The sequence below is a fragment of the Glycine soja genome, chromosome 2 (assembly GCF_004193775.1).
Source record: "Glycine soja cultivar W05 chromosome 2, ASM419377v2, whole genome shotgun sequence".
NCBI lineage: Eukaryota > Viridiplantae > Streptophyta > Magnoliopsida > Fabales > Fabaceae > Glycine > Glycine soja.
Window position 1 is genome coordinate 30,745,931 of NC_041003.1, and position 25,152 is coordinate 30,771,082.

Consider the following 25,152-nt stretch of genomic DNA (forward strand, 5'->3'; position numbering starts at 1 on the left):
AAAAAATTTGGACCTTGTAATTTTTGTTTAAGATCTTTGTTTGGAACTTGATTAATTAGGACCTTGTAATGCTTGTGTTGATTCGTGTTTATGCGTTGGTGCGTTATTAACAATTTGAATTTTCTTCCCGTACGAACAATGAAATTAATATCATTTGAATTTTGTACGAGATAATTGTCCTTAAATTACATAATTATTTAATTTTAATATGTTTTTTAAAATTATTGCAAGACTAGGTAATTAATTTTTTAAACAAGAATAAAGAATTACATATCATTCATCTTTTAATTTTGTAGTATTGTTTAATCCAAGTTTTTTTGTGTTGTTACAAAAATATTGTATAAGATTTAAAATTGTTTAGCATTAAAATTATTTTGATTATTTAATTATTAAGTATTAAAAAAATTTATTATTATATATTTTATAACATTAAATTTATTTTGAATATTTAACTATTTAAAAAATGACTCATGTTTATTTTCATTCAATATTAAAATTTTAATTTTTAAATAAATATTTAAAAATTAAAATTTGAATTTCATTGAAATTGAATTACTTTATCCAAACAAGGAAATTAAAATACAAGAAATTGAATTGCCTTATCCAAACAAAATATTTACAAAATGAAAGGAATTTAAATCAAGTCAATCAAAATGCTGTGAATTTGAATTTCCTATAAATCTTTAAATTTCTCATCCAAACACAAGGTTAGAGAATTTGAAATTCCACTATTTTAGTCAATCAAAATGATTCATAAAAATACCAAAAATTAAATCTCCTTTCAAATATTCTATCCAAACAAGCTATTTTATCATGAATAATTTTAAATTCCTTGAAAAAATGAATTTTCGTGTTAAATTGCTCCATCCAAACGCATTATAAAGGACTAATATTAAAAAACATCATATTTTACATAGACTAAAATATTATTTAAATCATTTTATTTCTATAAAAACAAACAAAAGATAATATTATTGTATCAAAAAAACAAAAGATAATATTAACGTGAATCTCTCATAAAAGGAGGACTCTTGCTATGCTTCGATCTGAAGCAGATCTTCTAGCGATTTGCTGTCTTCTAGAAGCCATTCCATTAACACATGGTAAAATATGCTTGATACATATGACAGGCATTAACCATAAACCATCGAAAACTGCGGCTGATTAAACCAAAGTTTTGTTCTAAATTTCCAAGTATCTAATCTTGGCTTCCCTTCCCACGTTACGCACAATCCTCCACCACATAATACCAACTAAAAAGTGAAATAGAACAGAACACAAGCTTGAGAGGGACATCTGATTCGGTGTCTTCTTTTTTAGACATTTTTTTTTTATCTTAATACAATAGTACACAATAAACGAGTAAAGAAAACGACATCTGTAATGCAATATAATGCTTATATTACCCCTGAAAGTAAAGTTCTCCGACTTGGGTATGTATGTCACTCCGAATCATTTAAGAAATTGACTCCGACTCCGAAAAATTGCATGTTCCTTCTAGGCTAGTCCATATTTAAATATGCACATTTTTTTTAGAAGTGTGTTGCTTGCTACTGCGTGTTAGTTACTATATAAATTTAAAGCACGATCTATACATAATTGGCAGCCATCGCAATGTAGGGATTTTTTTGGCTGTAATGTAGGGGACTGCCTCTACTTAATGAGTGTGATCCTTTTTGTTTATTTTTGTTTTATACTTCCTTATATCCTTTGTAAAATGTAAAATTATGCACACACCGAAATAGAGAACGTATAAAAAGATTGTTAAAATGAAGAAAAAGAGCATTTAAAAAGTATGATGTAAAATAATCATATATTTTTGACTAGACGACAGATATTTTCCCTAGAAATAATACTGTTTGAGTTGAATAAGACTATTATGGACAACAAGTTCTTCCTTCAAGTATTTATTGTAACTACATATCCAAGACTTAAATATGAAATTACTGATTAAGTTGAGATAATTTGAATCGTATGATATCTATAAATCCACATCCAACCTGCCTTATAAAGCTAAATAACTATAACATCTTTCAACCCAAAAGTTGGGTTCAAGTTATCGACTTCTTGGCGACTCTTCCACTACGACATTTCACACATTGATACTTCACTCAACATCTTTGTTGGTTAGAAACCTTTATAAGTAGTCTTTTTCGAGACCTCGACAACCAACTCTAACACCGCTTGATTGCTCTCAAGATTATTGACTGTCTCCACAAACCAACACGAGACTTTTCAGCTTGTTTTATCCTCACTCAAACGCTTTTTGGGAAACTTCCCACCAGAAGGTCACTCATCCTATAAATACTTCAAGTTAAACATATTTAACTGTTGAGTTCTTAAAGATAGGCTATCGAAAAATAAATGCACCTTATTGATATAAGTATTACTAATTAATTCTTTCAAGTTATCCTTAATTATACAGTCACGTACCTGCATAACTTCTCGATTCCTCTTATTTCAAAAATTTGATTCGTCAAAGGATGTTACAGATGGTATCAGAGCAAACCTCAACAAGATGCATTTCAATAGCCTATCACTTAAGAACTCTACAGTTAAGTGTGCTTGACTTTGAGTAGTTATGGATGAGTGACCTTCTAGGAAATTTCTCAAAAAGAGAGTGAGGTCAAACTATGCTGAAAATTTTGTGTTGGTTTGTGAGGATAATCAATAATCTTGAGAGCAATCAAGCAGTGTCAGTGTCAGAACTAGTTGTGGAGGTTTCGGAAAGAGTTACTTATTGAGGGTTTTGACCAATGGAAGATTTTAACCAACAAGAATGTTGAGCGAAATGTCACGTGTGTTGTAATGTGAAAGCCGTCGAAAAATCGATAATTAGAAACATTTCAAAATAAAACCTGATGGAGGTGAAATTATGTATAATTGGATTAAATCTATGGAATTTCTCATCCTTCCACTACCAAAATTCCCAAGTGTAGCTAACATTATGTTAAAGACGAATAAAGATGGGAGAATAACGTTCTAAAGTATCTTTTGAAGGGTGACTTACTCCATAAGCTTTTTATGATGCTTTATCTCCTTTTCTTTTGGTTCAACGTAGCTTTAATTTTTTTAGCTTCTTTATTATTGATTAACTGTCTTTCCCTCTATATTAGTTATGTGTTCTTCAACCCAATTGATATAAATCATGTCAAGATACCAATGTTATCAAAACACAATAAGCCAAGAGAAATTATTAGGTAGTTCAATGTCTATTAGACACATTTAAGTTTTAAATTTAAGAAAAAATAATTAATAGTATTTTATACTTTATTACGTGTCATATAGAGATTGGTTAAGATCATAAATTAAATAGTGGTCTATGACCATCTAATAATTTCTCAAAAACCAGGGGCAAAATGTTCATCCTGAAAATTTTGCCATTGTGGAAAGTAATGGAAGAAAGACAGAGAATCGATGGAAGTAGGCAGCGATTATGTGCAAGTCTACCTCGATTTTATTCTAAAAGACTATCTTTGTCCTCTCAAGTGGGGCATTAGTTATTGCCTTTACAAAAAGAAATGTGGAATTTTAACGAGTGGATTTTCTTATCCCTACTTTAATGATCAAAGCGTTTACATGAAGCACATAATTGTGGAATGTTCCTTCAGCACAATTAGAAAGCACATTTATATCTTTAGCAAAAAAAAAAGCACATTGGTATTATTTCCCCAATCAGCATTTTCATCTTTATGCATAAATAAATATTAAATTTTTCAATAAAGAACACTGAGAATATCAATGAAGCTGGCTTTCATAAAAGTAACCTTTGAAAGAGGCTCAATACTCCGCCCAAGATAAACACAAAAGGAAACTGCAAAGAAAGGGGAAAGTTAATCCCAGAAGCGCGTTTCACACAATCCAATCGGCTAAAGTGTCTTGAAATTGATAGAAATCTTATGACACGGAAAGGAAAAAATCATTTCATATTATTGATTTAGTCATTTTTTGGTACAACTCCACTATTTTTTTGGGTGCAATATTGATATAGTCTGAGTTAGCATTTATAAACTGGTTTAAATTTTATTTTAATTTTATGAAACTGATCATGATTAAAATTGAGTTTGAAGTAAAATAATTGAAGTTTAGAAATTTTATGTGAAAAATAAGTTCATAATAAAATTTTCAACTCATTATAAAAGTTACATTATTATTTTCACTCAAACTTGCATTTAAGACTAAACTTAGCAGTATCATGTTTGGTAAAATATTAGAGTTAGAAAAATGATCAGTTATTTTTTAAAAGCTCCCTACAAAAGATAACAAAATTAAGCGATTTTTCTTTTAAAGAAAAAAATTCAATCAACCACGCACTTAATTTTGAATTGATATTCAAACATAATATTTTGCTATAAAGGTCTCATTTGTGGTTTTGAATTCACTTGAGTCAAAAACATTCCCTAAACATGCTTCTAGTGTTGGTACTTGGTTGTCAAGGTTCGTAACAGAAAAGAAAATTAAAATTCTTCGAATATATTCTCGGTCTATGAGAATATGAATATTTTTATTTAATCTTTATTTAAATTTAATCTATTTTAAGCAATTCAAAATTACAAAAAAAAAAAAAAAAACATGCATTTGAAATTAAAACAGAGATCAGTTTCATAAAAATCATCAGAGTATGAGAAACCAAAAGTGTGAATAAATAAGCAACAAAGGAGTACTGAGGAGTATGACTAATGATACGAACCTGTGACCACCTTTCATCATGTGGGTGCCATATAAAGGTCACAAAACTTGAGTCTCACATTTCTATTTTTGAGTGAGTCCAATTACACCATCTCTGTCACTGCAATACCATTACTGGGAACCAGGTTCCAAGCATAATAGCAGTATCTTAAACCAAGCCTCCAAACAAAACAAAGAAGTACACTATTTCAGCCTTTCTCTAATTTTCATGTGCTTGAGCAAACGATAATTGCTAGAAGAAACATGTGCTAGTTCTCACAGTTTCACTAGCAATTTACCACACTGCTCCTCATTTGTGCAAGAAACATATTATACTTCGTGGCCTTAAACACCAATATTTCATTCACCACAAGACACATGAACGTGGAGGTTGATCACCAAGTAGCAAGGTTTTAAAAACGGTCCGCAAGCATCATTTGGGCCGCAACATCAAGGTTTTTTAACTCACAGTGGCTGCATTTATCCGCGATTTGCCGCACGATATCAACAAACATGATGAAACCTTAACGCCACCACGACCGATATTTAAAACCTTGCAAAGAAGAATTCTGAAAGGTGATAACTATTTTTATAGTTTGTTGGTGTTACCACCATGAGTTCTTCTCAAGCAGCACCAAAGGGAAACCAAGAGGACTACAAGCTGAAGGACACAAAGCCGGAGCTTGGAGAAAAGTGGCCACATGGAGGGCAACGTGGAGGGAGTGGTTGGATATACAACGAGAGAGCCACAAGCACCTATGACTTGGTGGAGCAAATGTTCTACCTCTATGTCCGTGTTGTGAAAGCCAAGGATCTTCCACCAAACCCTGTCACCAGCAACGTGGACCCTTATGTTGAAGTGAAGGTTGGCAACTACAAGGGGAAAACAAGGCACTTTGAGAAGAAGACAAGCCCTGAGTGGAAGCAGGTTTTTGCATTCTCAAAGGAGAAGATTCAATCGTCAGTTGTTGAGGTTTTTGTGAGGGACAAAGAGATGGTGGCTAGAGATGATTACATTGGGAAAGTGGAGTTTGACATACATGAGGTGCCAACAAGGGTGCCCCCAGATAGCCCTTTGGCTCCTCAATGGTATAGGCTTGAGAATTTGAGGGGTGAAGCAAGAAGTAGAGGGGAGATCATGCTTGCTGTTTGGATGGGGACACAAGCTGATGAAGCATTTCCTGAGGCTTGGCATTCAGATTCTGCTTCAGTTAAGGGAGATGGGGTTTATAACATAAGGTCAAAGGTTTATGTTAACCCAAAATTGTGGTATTTGAGGGTTAATGTGATTGAGGCTCAAGATGTGGAGCCAAATGACAAAAGCCAGCCACCCCAAGTTTTTGTGAAGGGTCAAGTTGGACAACAAGTGCTCAAGACTAAGTTGTGTCCAACAAAAACACCAAACCCAATGTGGAATGAGGATTTGGTGTTTGTGGCAGCAGAGCCCTTTGAGGAGAAGCTTGTGCTCACTGTGGAGAACAAGGCCTCCCCTGGGAAGGATGAGGTTGCGGCTAGAATAAGCTTGCCATTGAACAAGTTCGAGATTCGATTGGATCACCGAGCCGTGCACTCGCATTGGTACAACCTTGAGAGGTTTGGGTTTGGTGTGTTAGAGGGTGACAAGAGAAATGAGTCAAAATTCTCAAGTAGGATTCACCTAAGGGTGTGTCTTGAAGGTGCTTATCATGTCCTGGATGAGTCCACAATGTATATTAGTGACACAAGGCCAACTGCTAGGCAACTTTGGAAGCAACCAATTGGAATTCTTGAAGTGGGGATATTGAGTGCTCAAGGGCTCCAATCTATGAAGACAAACAATGGTAAAGGGTCAACAGATGCTTATTGTGTGGCCAAGTATGGTCAGAAATGGGTGAGAACTAGGACAATCACTGAGAGCTTTAACCCAAAGTGGAATGAGCAATACACATGGGAAGTGTATGATCCTTGCACTGTGATAACCTTTGGGGTCTTTGACAACTGCCATTTGGGTGGTGGTGGAGGGCAAACTCAAGTAGCCAAAGTTGACTCAAAAATTGGCAAGGTGAGGATTCGTTTGTCAACATTGGAAATGGATAGGATCTACACCAACTCATACCCTCTACTTGTTCTGAAAACCTCTGGATTGAAGAAGATGGGGGAACTTCAATTGGCGATTCGTTTCACATGTCTCTCCATGGCTCACATAATCTACCTCTATGGACACCCTTTGTTGCCAAAAATGCATTACCTACATCCATTCACTGTGAACCAATTGGACAGTTTAAGGTACCAAGCTATGAACATTGTGGTGGTTAGGCTTGGGAGAGCAGAACCACCCCTTAGGAAAGAGGTTGTGGAGTACATGCTTGATGTGGACTCTCACATATGGAGCATGAGAAGAAGCAAAGCCAATTTCTTCAGAATTGTGTCACTCTTTTCTGGTGCAATATCTATGAGCAAGTGGCTTGGTGAGGTGCAACAGTGGAAGAATCCAGTGACCACAATCCTAGTGCATGTCCTCTTTTTCATCTTGATATGTTACCCTGAACTGATCCTCCCCACAATGTTCCTCTACATGTTTCTCATTGGAATATGGAACTTTAGGTTTAGGCCAAGGCACCCTCCACACATGGACACCAAACTTTCTTGGGCAGAAGCAGCACACCCAGATGAACTTGATGAGGAGTTTGATACTTTTCCCACCTCAAAGGCTCAAGATGTGATCAGAATGAGGTATGATAGGCTTAGGAGTGTGGCTGGGAGGATACAAACTGTGGTTGGAGATATTGCAACACAAGGTGAGAGGTTTCATGCATTGCTTAGTTGGAGAGACCCTAGAGCCACAAGCCTATTTGTGATTTTTTGCCTTGTTGTTGCTGTGGCATTGTATGTGACACCTTTCAAGGTTGTGGCTTCAGTTGCTGGCATTTTCTGGCTCAGGCACCCCAGGTTCAGAAGCAAGCTACCCTCGATGCCTAGTAATTTCTTCAAGAGGTTGCCATCTTGTGTTGATGGCATGCTTTGAATTGAGGCTCCAAATGAATCATATCATAAATAATATTTGTGATTATGTTTTTTTTTTTTTTGTGTGTGTGTTTTTGCATTGTTAATTTGTATACTTTCTCTGGTTAGTACACATTTAACATTATTGGCTTTCATCTTGTCATCAAAATTTTAGTTCTTATGTTATATGGGACTCTCCTTGACAATATCTGCAACATTTTCTTCTAATGTTGATTGTGTTATTGATACATGTTATGATTGATAAACTCAACAGTTAGCGTTGTTAACTTCATACGTGGAACAAATCCTCTTATCTATTGAGGTAATTATTCAAAACCAGAAACCCATTTATATGTGATGAAGACACAAATATATGTGTACAATACTAAAATGTCGGAGAGATTTTTACATTAACAACCATTAATAATAGACAAAAATATAGTATGGTGAGTTTATACATGACTGTACGCGGCCCCTAAAACACTTTTTTTGGGGTCCAGAACTGGCCCATAAATAAGTGATTACATAATTGGGCCAAAGTCAAGCTATCCCGCTAATTCTTACATGTAAATGGTTACATCGTGTGGACAAGGCAGTTGCTTCCTTTACCCAATAAATTTGCTTCCAGCAATTTTTTCTATATTCTGAAAAGGCTAATCCGAAATGTAAGGTTATATTTCGGATTGATGATTGTGGAAAATCTAATCTGAAATGTACTGTTATATTTCAAACTAATCTTTCTTGAACATAAAAAGGGTAAATTATCATTTAGTTTCTGAATATGTACATCAATGATGATCTAGAGTTTCAAATAATGAAAATTCTGATTTAACTTTTGAATATGTAAAAAGTGTGATAAATTTTATTTCATCAAGTTTGTGAGACTATCTTATCATTAAGTTATAATGTTTAATGACCAATTTGATATCAAGTTTTATTTTAAGGATCAATTTGATATTAATTTATAAACTTTAAAAAACAATTTGTTATTAAATTACAGGATATAATTATCGCACTTTTAATAATTCAAGTATCAAATTTGAATTTTTCTTCTTTTAGGAACTAAATTATCAATGTTTATACATTTAGGAATTAAAATAATAATTTATCTTAAAATAAATGCATGAAGCAATTTATGGGGTGCGGGACACATATGTGTCTTTGGGATCAGGAAAGTCCTAAAGAAAATAGAAAAACAAACAAATGAATAAAGTATTTATGACTCAAACTTCTTTTAACAAAAAGATGAAAGTCCAAACAATACAGCGTGATAAAAATTCAACCAAAATCGAGTGAATTCGACATTTTTCTTTGAGCTGGACCAAAAAAAAAAGGAACATTTTTCTTTGTAATAATTAGTTTAACTGCTCTATTTAATATGCAATTTTTTTATAGATCTATTTTAATAGTTGTTGGGTTACTTGGGTAGCTTTCTTTCATTCTATTAATGTAATTTGAACCGACTTTCTCTTTTAAAATGAGTTCACAATCTCATTGAAAATTGCATGTTCCTTTCTAAAAATACTAATTTTAATACGAACCATAAACTTTATTGAAAAGACAAGAACACGTACACATAAAAGTGATAATGTAAATGAACTTCAACTTAACGGTAGAAAATTACAAAGTTAGGATTTCAATAGCCATCTAATTATTCCTATCAAAAAGTAAACCTCCAATGAAAGCTGAGGAGGAACTCAAACCAGAAACAAACATTAGATTCCCACAATTAAAACCGGCCATTCCATGAGTCAACAGCATTCGAACTTAAAAGGGTCAAACTAAAATAAACTCTAACGACTAATATACGTCCCAATCACGAAAGAATTCCATTAATGTGCCACGCTTAACCAAATATTATTACTACTAAAAAATTATAAATATATTTAAATAAATAATCAAGGCCAACTACTACATTGAAAAGACCTAATATCGAAAATAGTACCTTCTAATATCATACCTACCGCTCTTGACAATTACTTGTGAGTTACATTGATAAAGTAAACCACTCTGATGTTTGTGTTGTTTTACATGCATGCCCACAAATTTCTTTGAGCATTCAAAACATATGTATTACGGAATGTTTATAGAATGCTCATGATTGATCCTTCGACTACAACTTGTCACCTACCAAATTGATTAAGCCAAAAATAAGTAAAATAATTTTGTTTTTTCTTAACTTAAGTCCAATACTTGATATTTGTAAAATTAGAAGAAAGCTAAAAGTAGTCTTTGTTTTACTGCAAGAGAATATTTGTTATTTTGATATTTTCCCCTATAAAGAATTTTAATATTTTTGAAATTTCTAAATACTTGATATTTTGATTTTTTATCTGTGTTAAATTTCTCCCCTAAATATGATTTATTTTAAAGAATAATTACTTTTAAATCCATTTCAAATCTTAACTGCTTTTACTTTTAAAGCATTTTAAAAAACAATTGTAATTTTTTCATAAATTCGAACTAAAAATTTACTAACGTAATATAATTATATATATATATATATATATATATATATATATATGTATATTATATTTTAATTTTTTATTAAATATTTTTGCAATTTAAAATTTTTCTTAAATTATAAAATATTTAAATAATATGAAATATACTTACTAGTTGAATGAGGTTTATATGAAATGAAATCATTAATTTATGAAATTTTACTCGTTCTTTGGTGGGACTCAATACTCGTATATAATGCACTTAAAAATAAAGATTGCGTTAAAATTTTAATGAATTGGTCAAACAAAAATATTACTCGAAAATCTTAATTTATGTGAACTGTTGCATCAAATTTTATTATTTTATATTTTTTTGAGACAAATATATTATTTATAATGATTACATAAAAATATAATTTTTGAAAATATTAATCCAATATTTTTTTCCAAATAATTTATTTGAAAATTGTAGAGAATATGAAATGTAAGGAAAATGAATCGACAAATTTTGTTTGTAACATTAGAGAAATGTGTTATGATCATTTCTTTTTAGGCTTACATATGAAAATGTTCGTTTAAGTTAGCATTTTTTTTTTTGGTCTCTAAGTTTTTTTCTTCCAATTTTAGTCTATATAAGTTCACACTTTTTTATTGTATATTTAATGAGTTTGGAGTTTAAGAAATTATACCCAACTCATTTTAAAGACATATTTGGATATATTATGTGTTGTCACAACTTGATCCATTATGATATATACCTTTAAAAATATCATTTTTAAATAATATAATTATATAATTAATAATACAATTTCTTAACTTAATACATGATAGATTATTTATCTTGAAATATATATACCGTAAAATATATTGTAATTGTACTTCTTTAATTTTAGAATTTAATTATATATAATGTTAATATCGATATATTGTATTAATAAGTCTTATATATCTATCTTAAGTGGGCTATATAATGTCGAGTCCTAATAAACAACCTACCAAAATTCTGAATCACGTTACTATGCTCGAACATCCTAATAGGATAGGAGAGTAGATTGATTTTGGTGAGATTTCTTTAAGATAGAGTTATTTTTATCATACACTTACTTTCTCTTCTAACTTATTTGTACTCCATGTTTTCTCTCGTTATTTTTTATGATATCATATATTTGTTTATGGTGAAAATTTGTTCATATAATTGAAACATAATTAATCATTATTTTCACACTTAATTCTTATCTCTTACTAGCTACTTATTTTATTTAGTGTAACAAAATCATAATTGTAAGTTCTTTTTATTTAAACTAGCATTTGATATAACTTTTAATTAAGAAAATTATGAAATCAATCAAATAAATATAGATTCTTAACATAATTATGTATCATTGTATTACTATAGAAAAGCTTGTTTCGATGATTGAAATTTGTAGAAATGGTTTTCAGTAATTAATACGTAAATATGTTATAGACAAACAATACACTTGTTTAAAACAATCAAAATATAAATTTCTACTAAGTTTATAATTTTTTATGATAAAAATATTCTTAGACAAATAGAAATGTACAAATTGATTGGTAAATAAAGTTACAAAAGTAAAAATAGTACATATTTATAATGTAAAAGACTTTTGAAAGCAAATTGAATTGAAATGCAATCCATAATTAAAATGATAGAAAAGTAATATGCTCAAAATGTAAAATGAAATTAAAGTGTGAAACAATATGAAAATTGCAAGAAAGTAAAGAATAGAAAGTAAATAAGTTTGAGTTTAGAGAAGGAATGAAGATTGGAAGGAGTTAAGAGTTTGGAGAATATATGTAGAAGAAGAGGAATTGCATCAAATGTAAATTGATTAAAGTAAAACAATTGCAGAAATTATAAATTGCATTAAGATATGAGTTCAACCATACACTTTGTCATGGTGTTATCTTTGTTATGTAAAATTTGTCTAAGTTATAAAACTTATCTATAGTTTCGATGAACTTGTCTTCAGATAAATAAAAAAGTGCATTCAAAATATCAGTTGAAGCACGTTTGGAATTTATTTCAATAGAAATTGACATTTTCTATGACTTTATTAAAGCATGTGTGGAGTTTAAAAGTGCTTAGAAGCAAGACCATTTCGAATTTCAAAATATCAGTTGAAACGGCTACGAAAGAAGTTACACGAAAACATCAAATAACCGTATATATGTGTATTTAGAAATATTGTTGTACACGTGTCAAAATCATAGAATTCAAATGTTAGTATTAGAAGTTTATAAATAAGATTTTTGACTGCCAATTTACGGTGGATTGAATCATTATCATTTAGCTCCTCAAACACCGACAACGCCACACATCAAAATTGACTACTAGTTCAAAAAGTCATCGTGTATATATTCATTCCCAACTTTTATGAATTCATATTTATTTACTTGATTGCATCTTTCTAAATCCTTTACTTTGCCAATCCTCTTTTCTTCTCGAAACCTTTACAATTCCAATCTTTATTTTTTTATTTATTTATAGAGTTACTATCAAAATTGAAACAATTATAGAAATAACCTTTAAATTGAAAACATTATTATATAATTTACTTACAAACCATTATATGATATTACTATAATTATCTATGGATATATTTATTGAAATCACTATTATATATATATATATATATATATATATATATATATATATATATATATATAAAGTATTAGACAATTCTCTGATAAGTTAAAAACTATAAACTTGCTTGTTTGATTAGAAAGAACTTACAATCGAGAACGAATTCTATGTCTCATCTTTAAATATTTATTTGTTAATAGAATTATTTAGTGAAAATTACTTAGTTGTTATAATAATATGTTCCTTTCAAAGATTAAGTACAATTTTCACGATTAACACCTGGTAATCGGTAGCCATTTTCCTTGTATGGCATTTTGGTTTAGAGGTGTTTGTGTGATCTTCATAACCAAACAAAAAATGACTGTCGTTGCTCTTATTTATAGTCTAATTCGACTCAATGGTCAATATATAGGATTTGTAAGAGTGTGCAACTTATTCAAAATAACTATCTACGATATTAACACATGTGTCTTCGCGCCCTCTATTGAAGAACCGTTAATAACTACCTTTGTGCACTTTATCGAAACAACATGCCTTTGATGATTCATTCTTTGGTCTTTCGTGAGCATATCACTTTAATAACTTGCCTTTAGAAATAATCTTCATCTTCTAAGTTTTGTCTCTTCGATTAATCATCGAAACCAATCAATTTGTATCCTTTTTGATTGCCATTCGAGCATAATCTCAATATCATGTTCTTTCGCTCTATTTGATTTTCATACTTAGAAAATTTTACTTACACCCCTAACAAATGCCCACCAAAAAATGTGTGTTAGAACTCTTGAGAACATTCATTTTTTGTACCCAAACTAGACTATAGCTCTTTAAATGCTTATTCAAATTTGAACGAAAGAACACTTATTTATATACAAGGATAAATGTGTCAATTACTATACCAATGTTTGCTACTACCCAATATTTTATTTAAATGAAAAAATTGTTCCCTCTTTTAAACACCCAACTAGAGAACAAGAAGTACAATCCCTTATAAATTAGAACCTTCTTTCTCTTTATCAGTTTTTCATCTTTACGCTCATCGAGATCTAAGAACTCTCTTTGCAATCCCTAAATCCTTTTTTCATCTCCAAAATCTTGTTCATCTTCTCTCTTTTTACCATGTTTGCTTCTTTTATTTCCACTCAAAAACGTTTTCTACCTACTGTTGAACTCGTGGAGTTTAATGGAAATAGATTTTCACCTTCCCTTTGTTTGGAAGCAGAAACCAAGAAGCTATGAGAAACCCAGGTAATCATTCCTCTCTCCCTTGCTGAAAAGAACTTAGCTTTTGTAGGTTCGATTTGCACCAATCCACCAGCATAGTCCTTCTATTTCTTTCCAAGCACCGAGGAAGAAATTCCTCCTATTCATGATGATTCGTTCATAATTGACTTCATGAAATATAGTAAAAATATTTTCTGCTTGAACCCTTCCTTTGATCGAAAGAACTACATAGCTTGGTTAGAGCGGCTCAAAACAAAGTATGCTAACCATTGGAAGAAAACATGGATTTTTTTATCTCCTTCAACTCAACAAACTTGATATCTCTAAGATTGACATTTCAATGGTGATGGAAATTGCTTACCTCTGGAATCAAAACACATGTGCCCTCGAATTGCCATATGGTCTTGTATCACCAACTATTTTTGATGTTGAAGTGATTACTAGATTAATGTGCACGGGAGAAAAGTGCATGGAGGGTGCTTTCGAAAATGACATTGATCCTAAGATCATCAATTGGGAAAAGAAACCCTATGGAGGATTTATGGAAAACCATTGAGGCATTCCTACTAAGACAACCAATCCTCCTATCACTGATAAAGAGCATTTAGCCCTAATGCTCTATTGGGTCTGTACCCTTTTTGTTTGAACTAAATCCATTCAAGTTCACACCAGTTTCTACCGGGGACCATTGTTTGATGGCCTGCAACCTTTGCTTGACCGCTTCAAAGTACTTAACACCCATTGTTAGGTAATCCGTGAGGTTCCACGGCATGCCGGAAGTCAAAAGGAAGCACTATTGCGCAATCCGTAAAGTTCTGCAACGTTCTAGAGGTCAAAAAAGGCATTGTTGCGTAATCCGTAAGGTTTCACGACATTCCAGAAAGAAAATAAGTGTCATTACGTAATTCGTAAAGTTCCGTAATGTTACGGAAAAGGAATCAGCAAAAAAGGGGCAAAAGGGGTGTATTTAGTTAAATGGGGGTGCAAATAGCAATTATCAAATTTGGGCCCTTCTAGAGGATTCTGGGCATTTCCTTACTTAAGGTAGAAGCAACCTAGCTTGCTTGGGTGAGCTGAGCTCGTTTGGGCGAGCTGGGCGGCAACCACCTCCCCCGTTTTGTTAAAAAATGGCTTCCGGGGCTTCTAGGACTTCCGTAATGCTTCTGTAAAATTCCCATAACCCTAAATAAGCATATTTCACTTAATATGGGTGAGAAGGAAGAGAAAAAAAGAAGAAAGTCAAGTCCTATATGCTTTCGTAAATTACGAAGAAGGGGGTGAACTTATCAAATTGTGGGGATGCAAATAAAAATTTTCAAATTTTGAAATTTAGCCTTTCAGAATAGTTTCGAAGCAGGGTTGCTTCTGGAGGACGCAACCCAGCTTGCCTGGGCGAGCTGGACGGCAACCTCCTCCCCCTTTTTCCTATAAATAGGCGAAAGGGGGTTGTTCCAAAGATCCCCAACCCCCCTGGCTATGCATTTCAGTTGTTTTGGGTGAAAAAAATTGTTTCCGTGAAGAAAATCCAAGTCGGGGTGCTTCCGTAACGCTTCCGAGATGCTTCCGTGGGCAAATCCGTGAAGGTTTTCCGTCGTTTTTCATCGTTCTTAATCCGTTCTTCGTTCTTCAACAGGTAAGTTTTCTAATCCGAGACTTTCAATTCATTTCTTGTTTTTTTGGCTTTCATCTTTATTTCGTTCATTTTTGGTTTTCTTTTCTTCCGTTTTTAACGAGCTTTAACCGATCGTTTAAGCCGTTATCTCGCCTAATAAATGATAAAATGAATTTCAACCGATCATTTGCGTTGCAATCTCGTTTAATCACTGTTAAAACAAAATCTAACTGAACGTTCACACTGTAACCTCGGTTAAACCAAAAAAAGCAAAATAATAATAAAATAATCAAAATATCTTGAAAATAATAATAAAATAATCAAAATATCTTTGAATAAAATAATAAAAAAAATCAATCGGACGTTTTTCTTTGAAAGTTTTCTTGGATCAATTGACTAATAACCAAAGTGAAACTAAGGCTAAAATTAACTCACAAATCAAGCTTTGTCCGAAAAAATCACCTAAAAACCGTTTTAAGGTCCAACGCCTTAAACGGTCCTCTTTGCTTTTATCGGTTAACATGGACCGTTCAAAAGCATGAAATCAACATGTAACCTTACCGCTTTTGCAAGAACTACATAGGTTTGATTTCCTCATCGCAATTGAGGATACGTAGGAGCAAAAGCCCCGCTTTTGTCGACCACCCTAAGAGATCGTTAATGGTCCAACGCCTTAACGGACCTTTTGTTCAGTCAAAATATATCTTGCAAAAAAAGATAAAAACAACTTAACCAACGGTCAGTTCTCAAAGAACTACGTAGGTCTGATTTCCTTATCACAATTAAGGAATACGTAGGAGCAAGGGAAACACCCTTGTCGACCACAAAAATATAAAAATACAAAAAAGGGCGTAAAAAGACAAACATAAAAAAGGGGAAAATAAAACAATTTGAAGTCATCTTTGCATACTTGATTAAAGGCTGCCGTCCTTTGTGACGGACGCGTGGGGTGCTAATTCCTTCCCCGTGCGTAAATACAACTCCCGAACCTTTCACACTTAAAGTTCATAGACCACACCTTTCCGATTTTTCCGACATTTTCCTTGAATAAACGTTAGTGGCGACTCCACGCATTTTCCTTTCTTGGAAGACGCACCCGTGAGTCTCGCGTTGCCCTCCCGCCGAAGGGTAGGTTGCGACACCAACTATGGCTTAATTCAATTTTCAAATGACATTTGAGAAGGGACATTAGGTTTTCTCCTTCCCTTGGGTTAGAAGGTGCAAGGTTGATTTATTATACTCCAACAGGGAAACCCTTAGAAGAAAATTATAAAAAATACCTTGAAGTTCTTCTAAAAACCATAGAGTCCATTGGAGATTTGACACCTTTTGTGCAATCAAACATAGCAGAACCTGCTTGTTTGAAGAAAAACTTTCCTACTGAGACCCCTGGTTAACAAGTTGAACTAATCAAAATGTTGATAGGTTTCCTGACTTGGGATATTTTTTTGGCTGATCTCAACATTAAAGATGTTTTTTTTATCTTTATCATCCACATTTATTTTCTCGATGGTTTGGCTTAAGCTAGTTGAAGCCATATCCCATCATGAAGAGACTCTGCCAAAAGATCTTGAAAAGCTCTTATCCAAAAGAAAGATGCAGTTCCAACCCATTTCCTTCGAAAAAAGCTTCTATTGCACCAAGGATTTTGATTAATGGTGGAAAAAATTTTATCAAACAAGATGATTTCTCCTGAAGATTTCTTCAAGAAACTGACTTCATCTCCATTTTTCTTGCAGGAAACGTAAAAAAAGAAGTGTTGCAACCTAACATCACGACGAGAGGACGAAAGAAAAATAAAGAGTGTTAGCACCTTGCTCCTATGTATCCCCAGGTGCAATGAGGAAATCAGACCTACATAGTTCTTTAAGCAAAATGTTTGTGTGCTGAATTGATTTTATCTTTTTTGAGAGATTTGTCTTAATTACAAAAAGAAAGTGATTACGACGTTGGACCTTGAAAACAATTTCAAGTGATATTTGATGAAAATAAATTTGGTTATGAGTTGATTTCTTTTTGATTTGGTTTTGTTCATGAGTCGGATATTCTTTGTATCCATCTATTACGAATATGATGAATATCTCCGAGCGCGTGAGGCGAGTCCAAGACCCAACGTCGGGCGTTACAACAACAAAGTGCTCTAGGAGAATTACCAGGCAAGTCCGAGACTTAGCGTGGCAACTTAAAGTTAAAGGAAGTAAACATAACGGAATCACAGGAACAATGGAAATAAAAAAATTTAGTGCAACAGAAATCGTAAATTACGGAAATAAAAATAACAAAATTTAGTGCGTCGGAAATACGTAAATTATGGAAATGACTTTAAATTAATTCAAAAAATATAGGATTGGATTTCATCGTTCATACCATATAGAAATCATTTTCTAACATTATTGATGCATACATAGTTATCCCAAGTTGATCCCTCACACCTAGAACGTAAGAATACTTACTGAATATCGATCCCTTGCATATGCAGAAAATACCCTAGCATTACAATTTTATTCTCGTGCTTTTTGTAATTAAAACGTTATGCTTTATTCCCAGCAACGTAACATAAAAAGTAAAATCATTCGGTTCAGATTCTAAGATTACCTTTCGGTCTCACTTAAAATCCAATTTCATGACACTAGTGATCAACTAGGATGAAGCATTACGGGTAGAATGAAATTATCAATAATAAGTAGAAAAGATTAATACATATATAATATCAAAAGGGACCTACAAGGGTATAGAGGTTACACCCAATTTTAAAGAAAAACTAACCGATCATTGCGCAGAGCACAAGACTAACAAGAAAATTGAAGAAAGAAATGATCCACGGACACAATTCTGCAGCGCCTCGGCTCTACTTTTCCTCTTCTCCTTCTTCTTCTATGTTTTCTCTTTGTTTCTTGGCCTACTGAACCCCTTTTCCTCTTCCCTTGCATGGCTATTTATAGAAAAAGCCATTTAGTGTAGGGGAAAATCGCCCAGGCGAGCTGCTTGCTTAGGACTGAAGGTATCAGCTTGCCCAGGCGAGCTGGAGCTCGCCCAGGCGAGTGGCTTGCTTAGGGTTGAAGCTTTCTCTTAGCCTAGGCGAGCTAGATGCTAGCCTGAGCAAATTTAGGGTTAGAAATCTTCATGATAAAACCATTTTACCCTTCCTCTTGGCCTTGTTTCTGTATCTAACAAACAAACATCAAAATCCTGAGCGACCCCTTGGCCTTACGCTGTAATTGGTGCCAAACACCACAATTCGATTGGCAATGATAAAAATATTATACCCGAATGATAAAAACATTATACCCAGATGAAATTAGGGTCTGACAAGAAGGAAGGTAGACTTGAACACTATCAACAAATTACCAAATTCGAGAATTTTTACTAGGAGTTTTATAGCCCTATTGATATAAGTTTTACAGGTAAAACAAGAACCTTATCCCTTAAGGAGAAAATTAAACAAAATAGGCTTAATTGAAAAGTAATCAATCCTTGAGCTTTAAACAATTTTGTCAGATATTGCCCAAATAATCTCCCTACTTTTCCTTATGCCAAATTTGGACTTATGAAATCTCTTAGGCAACCAAAATGGGTTCGAGAAAATTTGTTTTTTACTACTTTAAACAAACCTGATCCCCCTAGACAACATAAGATTTTCCCCACAAAACTTGTTTATGACCCTTACCTTTACCTCAATGATAATGAACTTCTCTTTTGGCTTGTTAGTATTCATAAAGTAAAATTGCTCATTGAAACTCCTTGGGGGTAAGATTCATTGAATGTACTCATTCAATTTTCCTTTTTTTTTTACTTTTTGGTATTTTTGATTGTTCATAAACTTAATCAATATCATGTTATCTTTTTCTTTAAGAAATTCCTCGAAAAATTCCAGAGGAAATTGACGATGAGAGTGATGAAAGCGATGAGGATGAACCTTGAAATTCTGATACTGGGGACAGATGTCGTACAGGATGTCACGACATCACGCTTCAGAACATGCAGATTATATTTGACAGTGTGAACAGTTTAAACAAGTAAATAACACAAGAGAATTGTTAACCCAGTTCGGTGCAACGTCACCTACATCTGGGGGCTACCAAGCCAGGGAGGAAATCCACTAAAATAGTGTTAGTTCGAAGATCTAACAGCCACTGTTTACAACCTTCTCACCTAACCACTACCCGTGCAACCTCTACCTAAGAGCCACTCTTAGATATGAGAACCCCTCTCACTCCCTCTCAATCACACTCCCGTGTTTACAATTAAATCGAATACACACCAGAGATTGCTCTCTGAACAATAGAGATCAACTCCACACACTATAGAGATCAACTCTACACACTCAGGTCCAACACTTGATGTTAGGGTGACATCAAGGTGGCTCACAAAACACTCAAGTCCCAAAACTCACAAAATAACTCTTCAATCCTGGACTTGGTACTCAAACCCGTGCAGCCTTCATGTTTAAATAGCAGTGTGCGTATCTGGGCTGCAACTACTTGCGCTGGATGAGATCTATCTTTTTCCTGAAAATCTGCACTTAAAGATCTAAACTATAAAGCTTGATCTTTTAGTTTTTTATCTTTAATCTTTAATCCCTGAACGAACTATTCAAGTTTGTAATTCGAACTTTAATTATCTTTTAATTCGTTCCTAAAGATAGATCGCCAAATTTGTTGCTAACTGCACATTAATCTGTTAAAGATATAACAGATTTATGTGTCCAGTATTTTCGGGCAAGATGTCCTGGACATCGTATCCGACATCGTGGATCCTGCAGCTTCAATTCTTCATTTGACTTTTATCTTGCCTTGTGCATTGTGCAGCCCGATCTGATTCCTTGACATAACGTTGGACATCATGTGCAGCAACTCCAGCTTTCCTTCATTGTCTAAGTGCTTATGTTTTAACAAAATCTTAGCCAATCTTTTAACACTCAGTAGAGCTAAGCACTAACAAACCTTGACACAGTAAAGGCACCGAGAGAAAGATTCCCAATAAATCAAAGAGTGGTACTACTACCAAGGTATTTACAGCTTTCAATACTCTTAAAGTAATTCAACTGGATTATTTTCGATGAACATATCTTGTTAATAATGATTTCTTTACTTGGTCTGTAAGAGCAACACCTTCATTGGTGAAGTCAAAGAAAGTTGTAACTAAGGTTACGAAAACCTTTAGACCTATGAAACAAACATCTTCTATTTCTAGTTCGAAACAAAGTACTTTAGATTCCATCCCTCCAACTGAGAATTCTAGCAATCGAATGAAACAACTTCCTCATATGATCGAACAATAAGTCTTAATCTTAAGTCATTTATTTTTTATTTTACATATGACTCAAAATCTTCCTTATTATAATGTTTAGGTTGTAAATGCTACTTCGAAACCTGTTCAAGGAAAGAAACAAAAAGATTCACTCATTGAAGCTAACACAGAGCAAGTTTCAAAAGATGTCGCTAATTTGGCTAAGATCAAGGTTTCCTAGAAAAAAAAATAGAAGAATCAAATATATTTCCTCATTATCTGTCATGGACTTTTGGCATATCTCTTAGTTTCTCAACCTATCATTTTTATGTGTTAGTGTATTCTTATTCAGAAGTATCTTACTTATTCCAAATTTCCTAAGAAACCATTGAATCCATCACCATGAAATGTACTTCAAATAACACTTTGACTTAGTAAGTTTTATTTTTTTTATCATCATTCTTTAAATATATTTTCTATTTCAGGTGAAAGTGTAATGGATATCTCTTCCTCTTAAGAACATGAGGCTGATAGTGATCAAGATGAGTTATACTTCCAATCCATTTTCAAAGAAGGAAAAGTCTTTTATTCCTTTATTTTCTTCATTTCAATTCTTGCTTGCAATATAGGATCTTAATGTGACATCCAAGACCCCCATAGAACCTATCCCAAAAGAAACTATAGTGCCTAAAGTTGAAAAAGAAACAGGGGCTATGGAAGATGACAACCTTCCTTAAGAACAATTCATCGAATTAGATCAAAGTAAAAGAAATGAATTACATAGATTCTTGAGTTTTTTAAGAGCTCAATATTATGCCATTCGGAAAGTGTTTGAACCTAATTTTTTTTATTTCAACTCAAGTTTCTAAAGAAGAGGTTGAAGCTGATGAACAAGATGTTGAAAGGGATGGTGAAGCAAGTGGAAGTTATGACTCTGGATCCTCAAAGAGTCAAGTTCCTTTTGTGGGGAAAGAACAAGAAACAACTCAAAGTGAATATTTCCCCAACAAAACTGCAAGTGGAGGGGGTGATGCTTATCCCCAAACTCAATCAAATTCTTCATTAGCTTAGTCAAAACCAGGAAAAAAATATCCTTCAAACAATGCTTATACCAGTAGTGAGGCAATTTCTCAAGTGCAAGAAATCACCAGGAATCCCTTCTCTTTACTTAAGTTTATTTCAAGTGATTTGAACATTTCAAAGGGTTCTGACATGAGTATGCCCAAGCCTTCTTCAAATCATGTCCTCGAACAAGCAGATATTGATTTTTCAATGGCTTGCTTATTCTCAACCCCTTTGAATTAACCTTGATATATCTGGTTACATTTAAAAAGTAAGTGCAACAATTGGGATTTTGATAGCCTTTGATGAAGACCAACTCAATGAATACCTTAATGAAGAAATTGAGGAATTTTCAAATCTATTGAATGAGGCCAACAAATTGAAGCAAAGAGAAAATGTTGCTAAAGGGACCATTTCTCATGCCACCAGCAATGCTCAAAGTGGAATTGTTGAACTTGAAAATAATAAAAAGATTGTTGAGAAAGCTCAAGAGGATAACAAGAAGTTTGTGACTGCTTTTGTTAATTGTAAAGGCAAAGATCCCAAAAAAGGAGGGTTGAATTGTGATTTTATAAATTTTTAAAACCTTTTTGCAATCAAACAAAGTTTTCTTTTGAATAAAGCTTGGTGCATAAAGAATAATGAATGTTTTACAGAGACTAAATCTAGAATCTAGATTCATCTTATTGACATATATGCTATCGACACTTAGTCTTTTTCTCCTAATTTCAAGGTGCTTTGAGAGATTTATCTAACTTTATAAGAATATACAAAATAGTTTGTGTAGAAATAATAATGAATGTTTTTCATGCAAGATTGATTCTTTAAATCTTCAAAGCTTTTGGTTTATATAGGCCTCATCTTCAAGTGTCCATTGTGTCACAATGGGTAGATTTCTACACTTGATATTCATTTGATGAATATGGTCGTTGGGGGCATTTAATGCTTGCATTAAATGCACGTTCATTCCTCATGCAGAGAGTCCACTCTTCAAATCTTGCATGTTCATTACTGTAGCAGGTAGTCACTTCCTTTACATCAAAGCGGATCTTGTTTAGTAGAACTCTTCTTTTGATGGCGATTGGGAAATTTTAGACCTTGACTTCATTTGTTCTTCATAAGATTCGACAGATCCTAGGAAAATGTTTGTGCAAAAGAGATCTCAGACACAGAGTATTAAATGAAGTCTTAAATGCCATATCAAATCATGACCCTATCTGCCTATTGTCTAAAACATCAAAAGTAGACTTCTCAAGGCATGTTCTGATAAAACATTAGATGCAGATTTTGCATAAGACGTAGCTTTTAACCTTTGTATTTGTTCACATCTAATCAATATATATATATATATATATATATATATATATATATATATATATATATATATATATATATATAAGGGTCATGTTTCGTCTTAAGACATAAATGTCTTTTGACTTAACAATCTCGCCCTTTTTGATATGTCAAACAAACACAAATTTAAAATATGAAGGCAAACTTTATAAGATATATCATTTAAAACATTAGTAGTCTTATTAGATGCAGAAGATATATAAGATAAACAGATCATAAAGAATCATAAGACTTTGAGGTAAAGTCTGAGCAGGTACTAGAAAAAATCTCAATTATTCATATCAAGATTTTCACATCAAGAATATGTGTTTTAAGTACAAAATAAAATCTTCATGGAAGAAATAACCATAAGAACTCCCCCTGAATTGATGCTTTTTTCAGACTATGTCACTCCCCCTCAGATGAACTTCAACTTTTTACTTTTTCTCCCCCTTTTGTTTGGCAACTTCTTCATCAAGCTTCCTAAGAAACTCATCACTAGAGTCTTGCCACTGGTGAAATAAATGCTTTTGTCAAAGGTTCATAATTATATATGTATTGGTGATAAGACAACGATTGATAAAATAAAGTTTGTTCGTCTAGTAAATATATGAAATAGAATTTTATAAAAGGTTTTTAAGTAAACACTTGATGTGAAAAAGGTGACAGAGAATGCTAAGAGAATACTTAATAAAATCATTAAAGAGAGATGTTGAAACACTTGGTTTATATTGGTTCACTCAAACAAAGCTACGTCCAGTTCTCCATTACACAACAGTAAAGGGTTCCACTAATCAATACATTGATTACAAAACAAGTATTCTGTCTTGCCACTCTTGGCTATAGAAGTATTCCTAGCCACTTCTGACACTACCTTAGACTCCGTTTGAATCTAAGAACACCCAAGTATTTTTTAACACTAAGTCACTCTTGGCTTTTCACAAACAAAAGTTTGAATGAATATAATGATTCGATGACACTCAATGAGTGGATAAACAATAAAGTTCAAGTATATAGAAAATTTGCTTAGCAAAGAATAAATAATGAAAGATTGAATGTATCGTTTAACAATTTCTGCAGAGTTTCACTTTAGAGATTTTCTCGTTTCTTTACGATGTTTTTCCATGTGTCTACTCGAGAGTGGAGACTTCTTTTTATAGGCTTCAGTGAAGAAACTGTTATGGGATTAACGTTGAGTCTTGAAATGACTATTGTCTCACACTTGGAGGCGAGGTGATGTGGCACGCTCTGATAGGAAAGGAATACATGTACAGACAACAACATATGCTCCTTAGCCGCATAAAAAATGACCTTAAAGGAATATTCAGTACAGACCTTCTATGCTATTCTATTTTGTCATTTCCTTAAATTCAAATGTTAGCAATTCAAATAAAGAGAGACAAAACTGAATTTCAAAATAAAGAGATCGTGCACTTCCCTATGCAGCTGACATTACCTTTCCGTACTTGATTGGATGCCACATAGAAAAGTAGAAATAGATAGTAAGTAACTTATACCAATTAGACACGAGTGACGAAAACACTGGTTTTCTTAATGAGTGGACGCTATTGGTTTTACAACGCATTGGACGCTGGTTATATCTCAACATAATGATTTCCACTTTGAGCATGAACGATATTTTTAGACAACGAATAGGTCCTTTTACTAAGTTGGTCCTGTCCACTCAACATCAACTTATTAGTTTATCAAATTTTTATACTTTTGTAAACATCAAAACCTAGGGTGTGATAGGTTATCAAGATTAGTGGATCACCCAGACCTAACAGTTCTGACTAGTTCCTCTTCAAGTAGATGAACATAGGCGCGTGAGGGTGGAGGATCATACCCTTGAAAAACCATGGAGTTAGAAGCAACTCCAATTTCAACATTAGATTCAGCTTCACCAATGATAGGATCCACTTGGTGTGTGAAGAAGAATCTGGAGAAGGGCAAAGAAGCCATAAATGAGAAGGTGAGATCAGACTCAACATAGAATT

At 33.1% G+C, this 25,152-nt stretch overlaps 1 protein-coding gene across 1 annotated transcript; it reads left to right on the plus strand.

Annotated features, from left to right (window-relative positions):
* The first annotated feature begins 4,632 nt into the window (after positions 1 to 4,632).
* On the plus strand, positions 4,633 to 7,858 carry LOC114392410 (FT-interacting protein 1-like). Its single transcript, XM_028353541.1, has one exon. The coding sequence runs from the start codon at positions 5,282 to 5,284 to the stop codon at positions 7,670 to 7,672; it is 2,391 nt and encodes a 796-aa protein (XP_028209342.1). The 5' UTR covers positions 4,633 to 5,281; the 3' UTR covers positions 7,673 to 7,858.
* Positions 7,859 to 25,152: the final 17,294 nt, after the last annotated feature.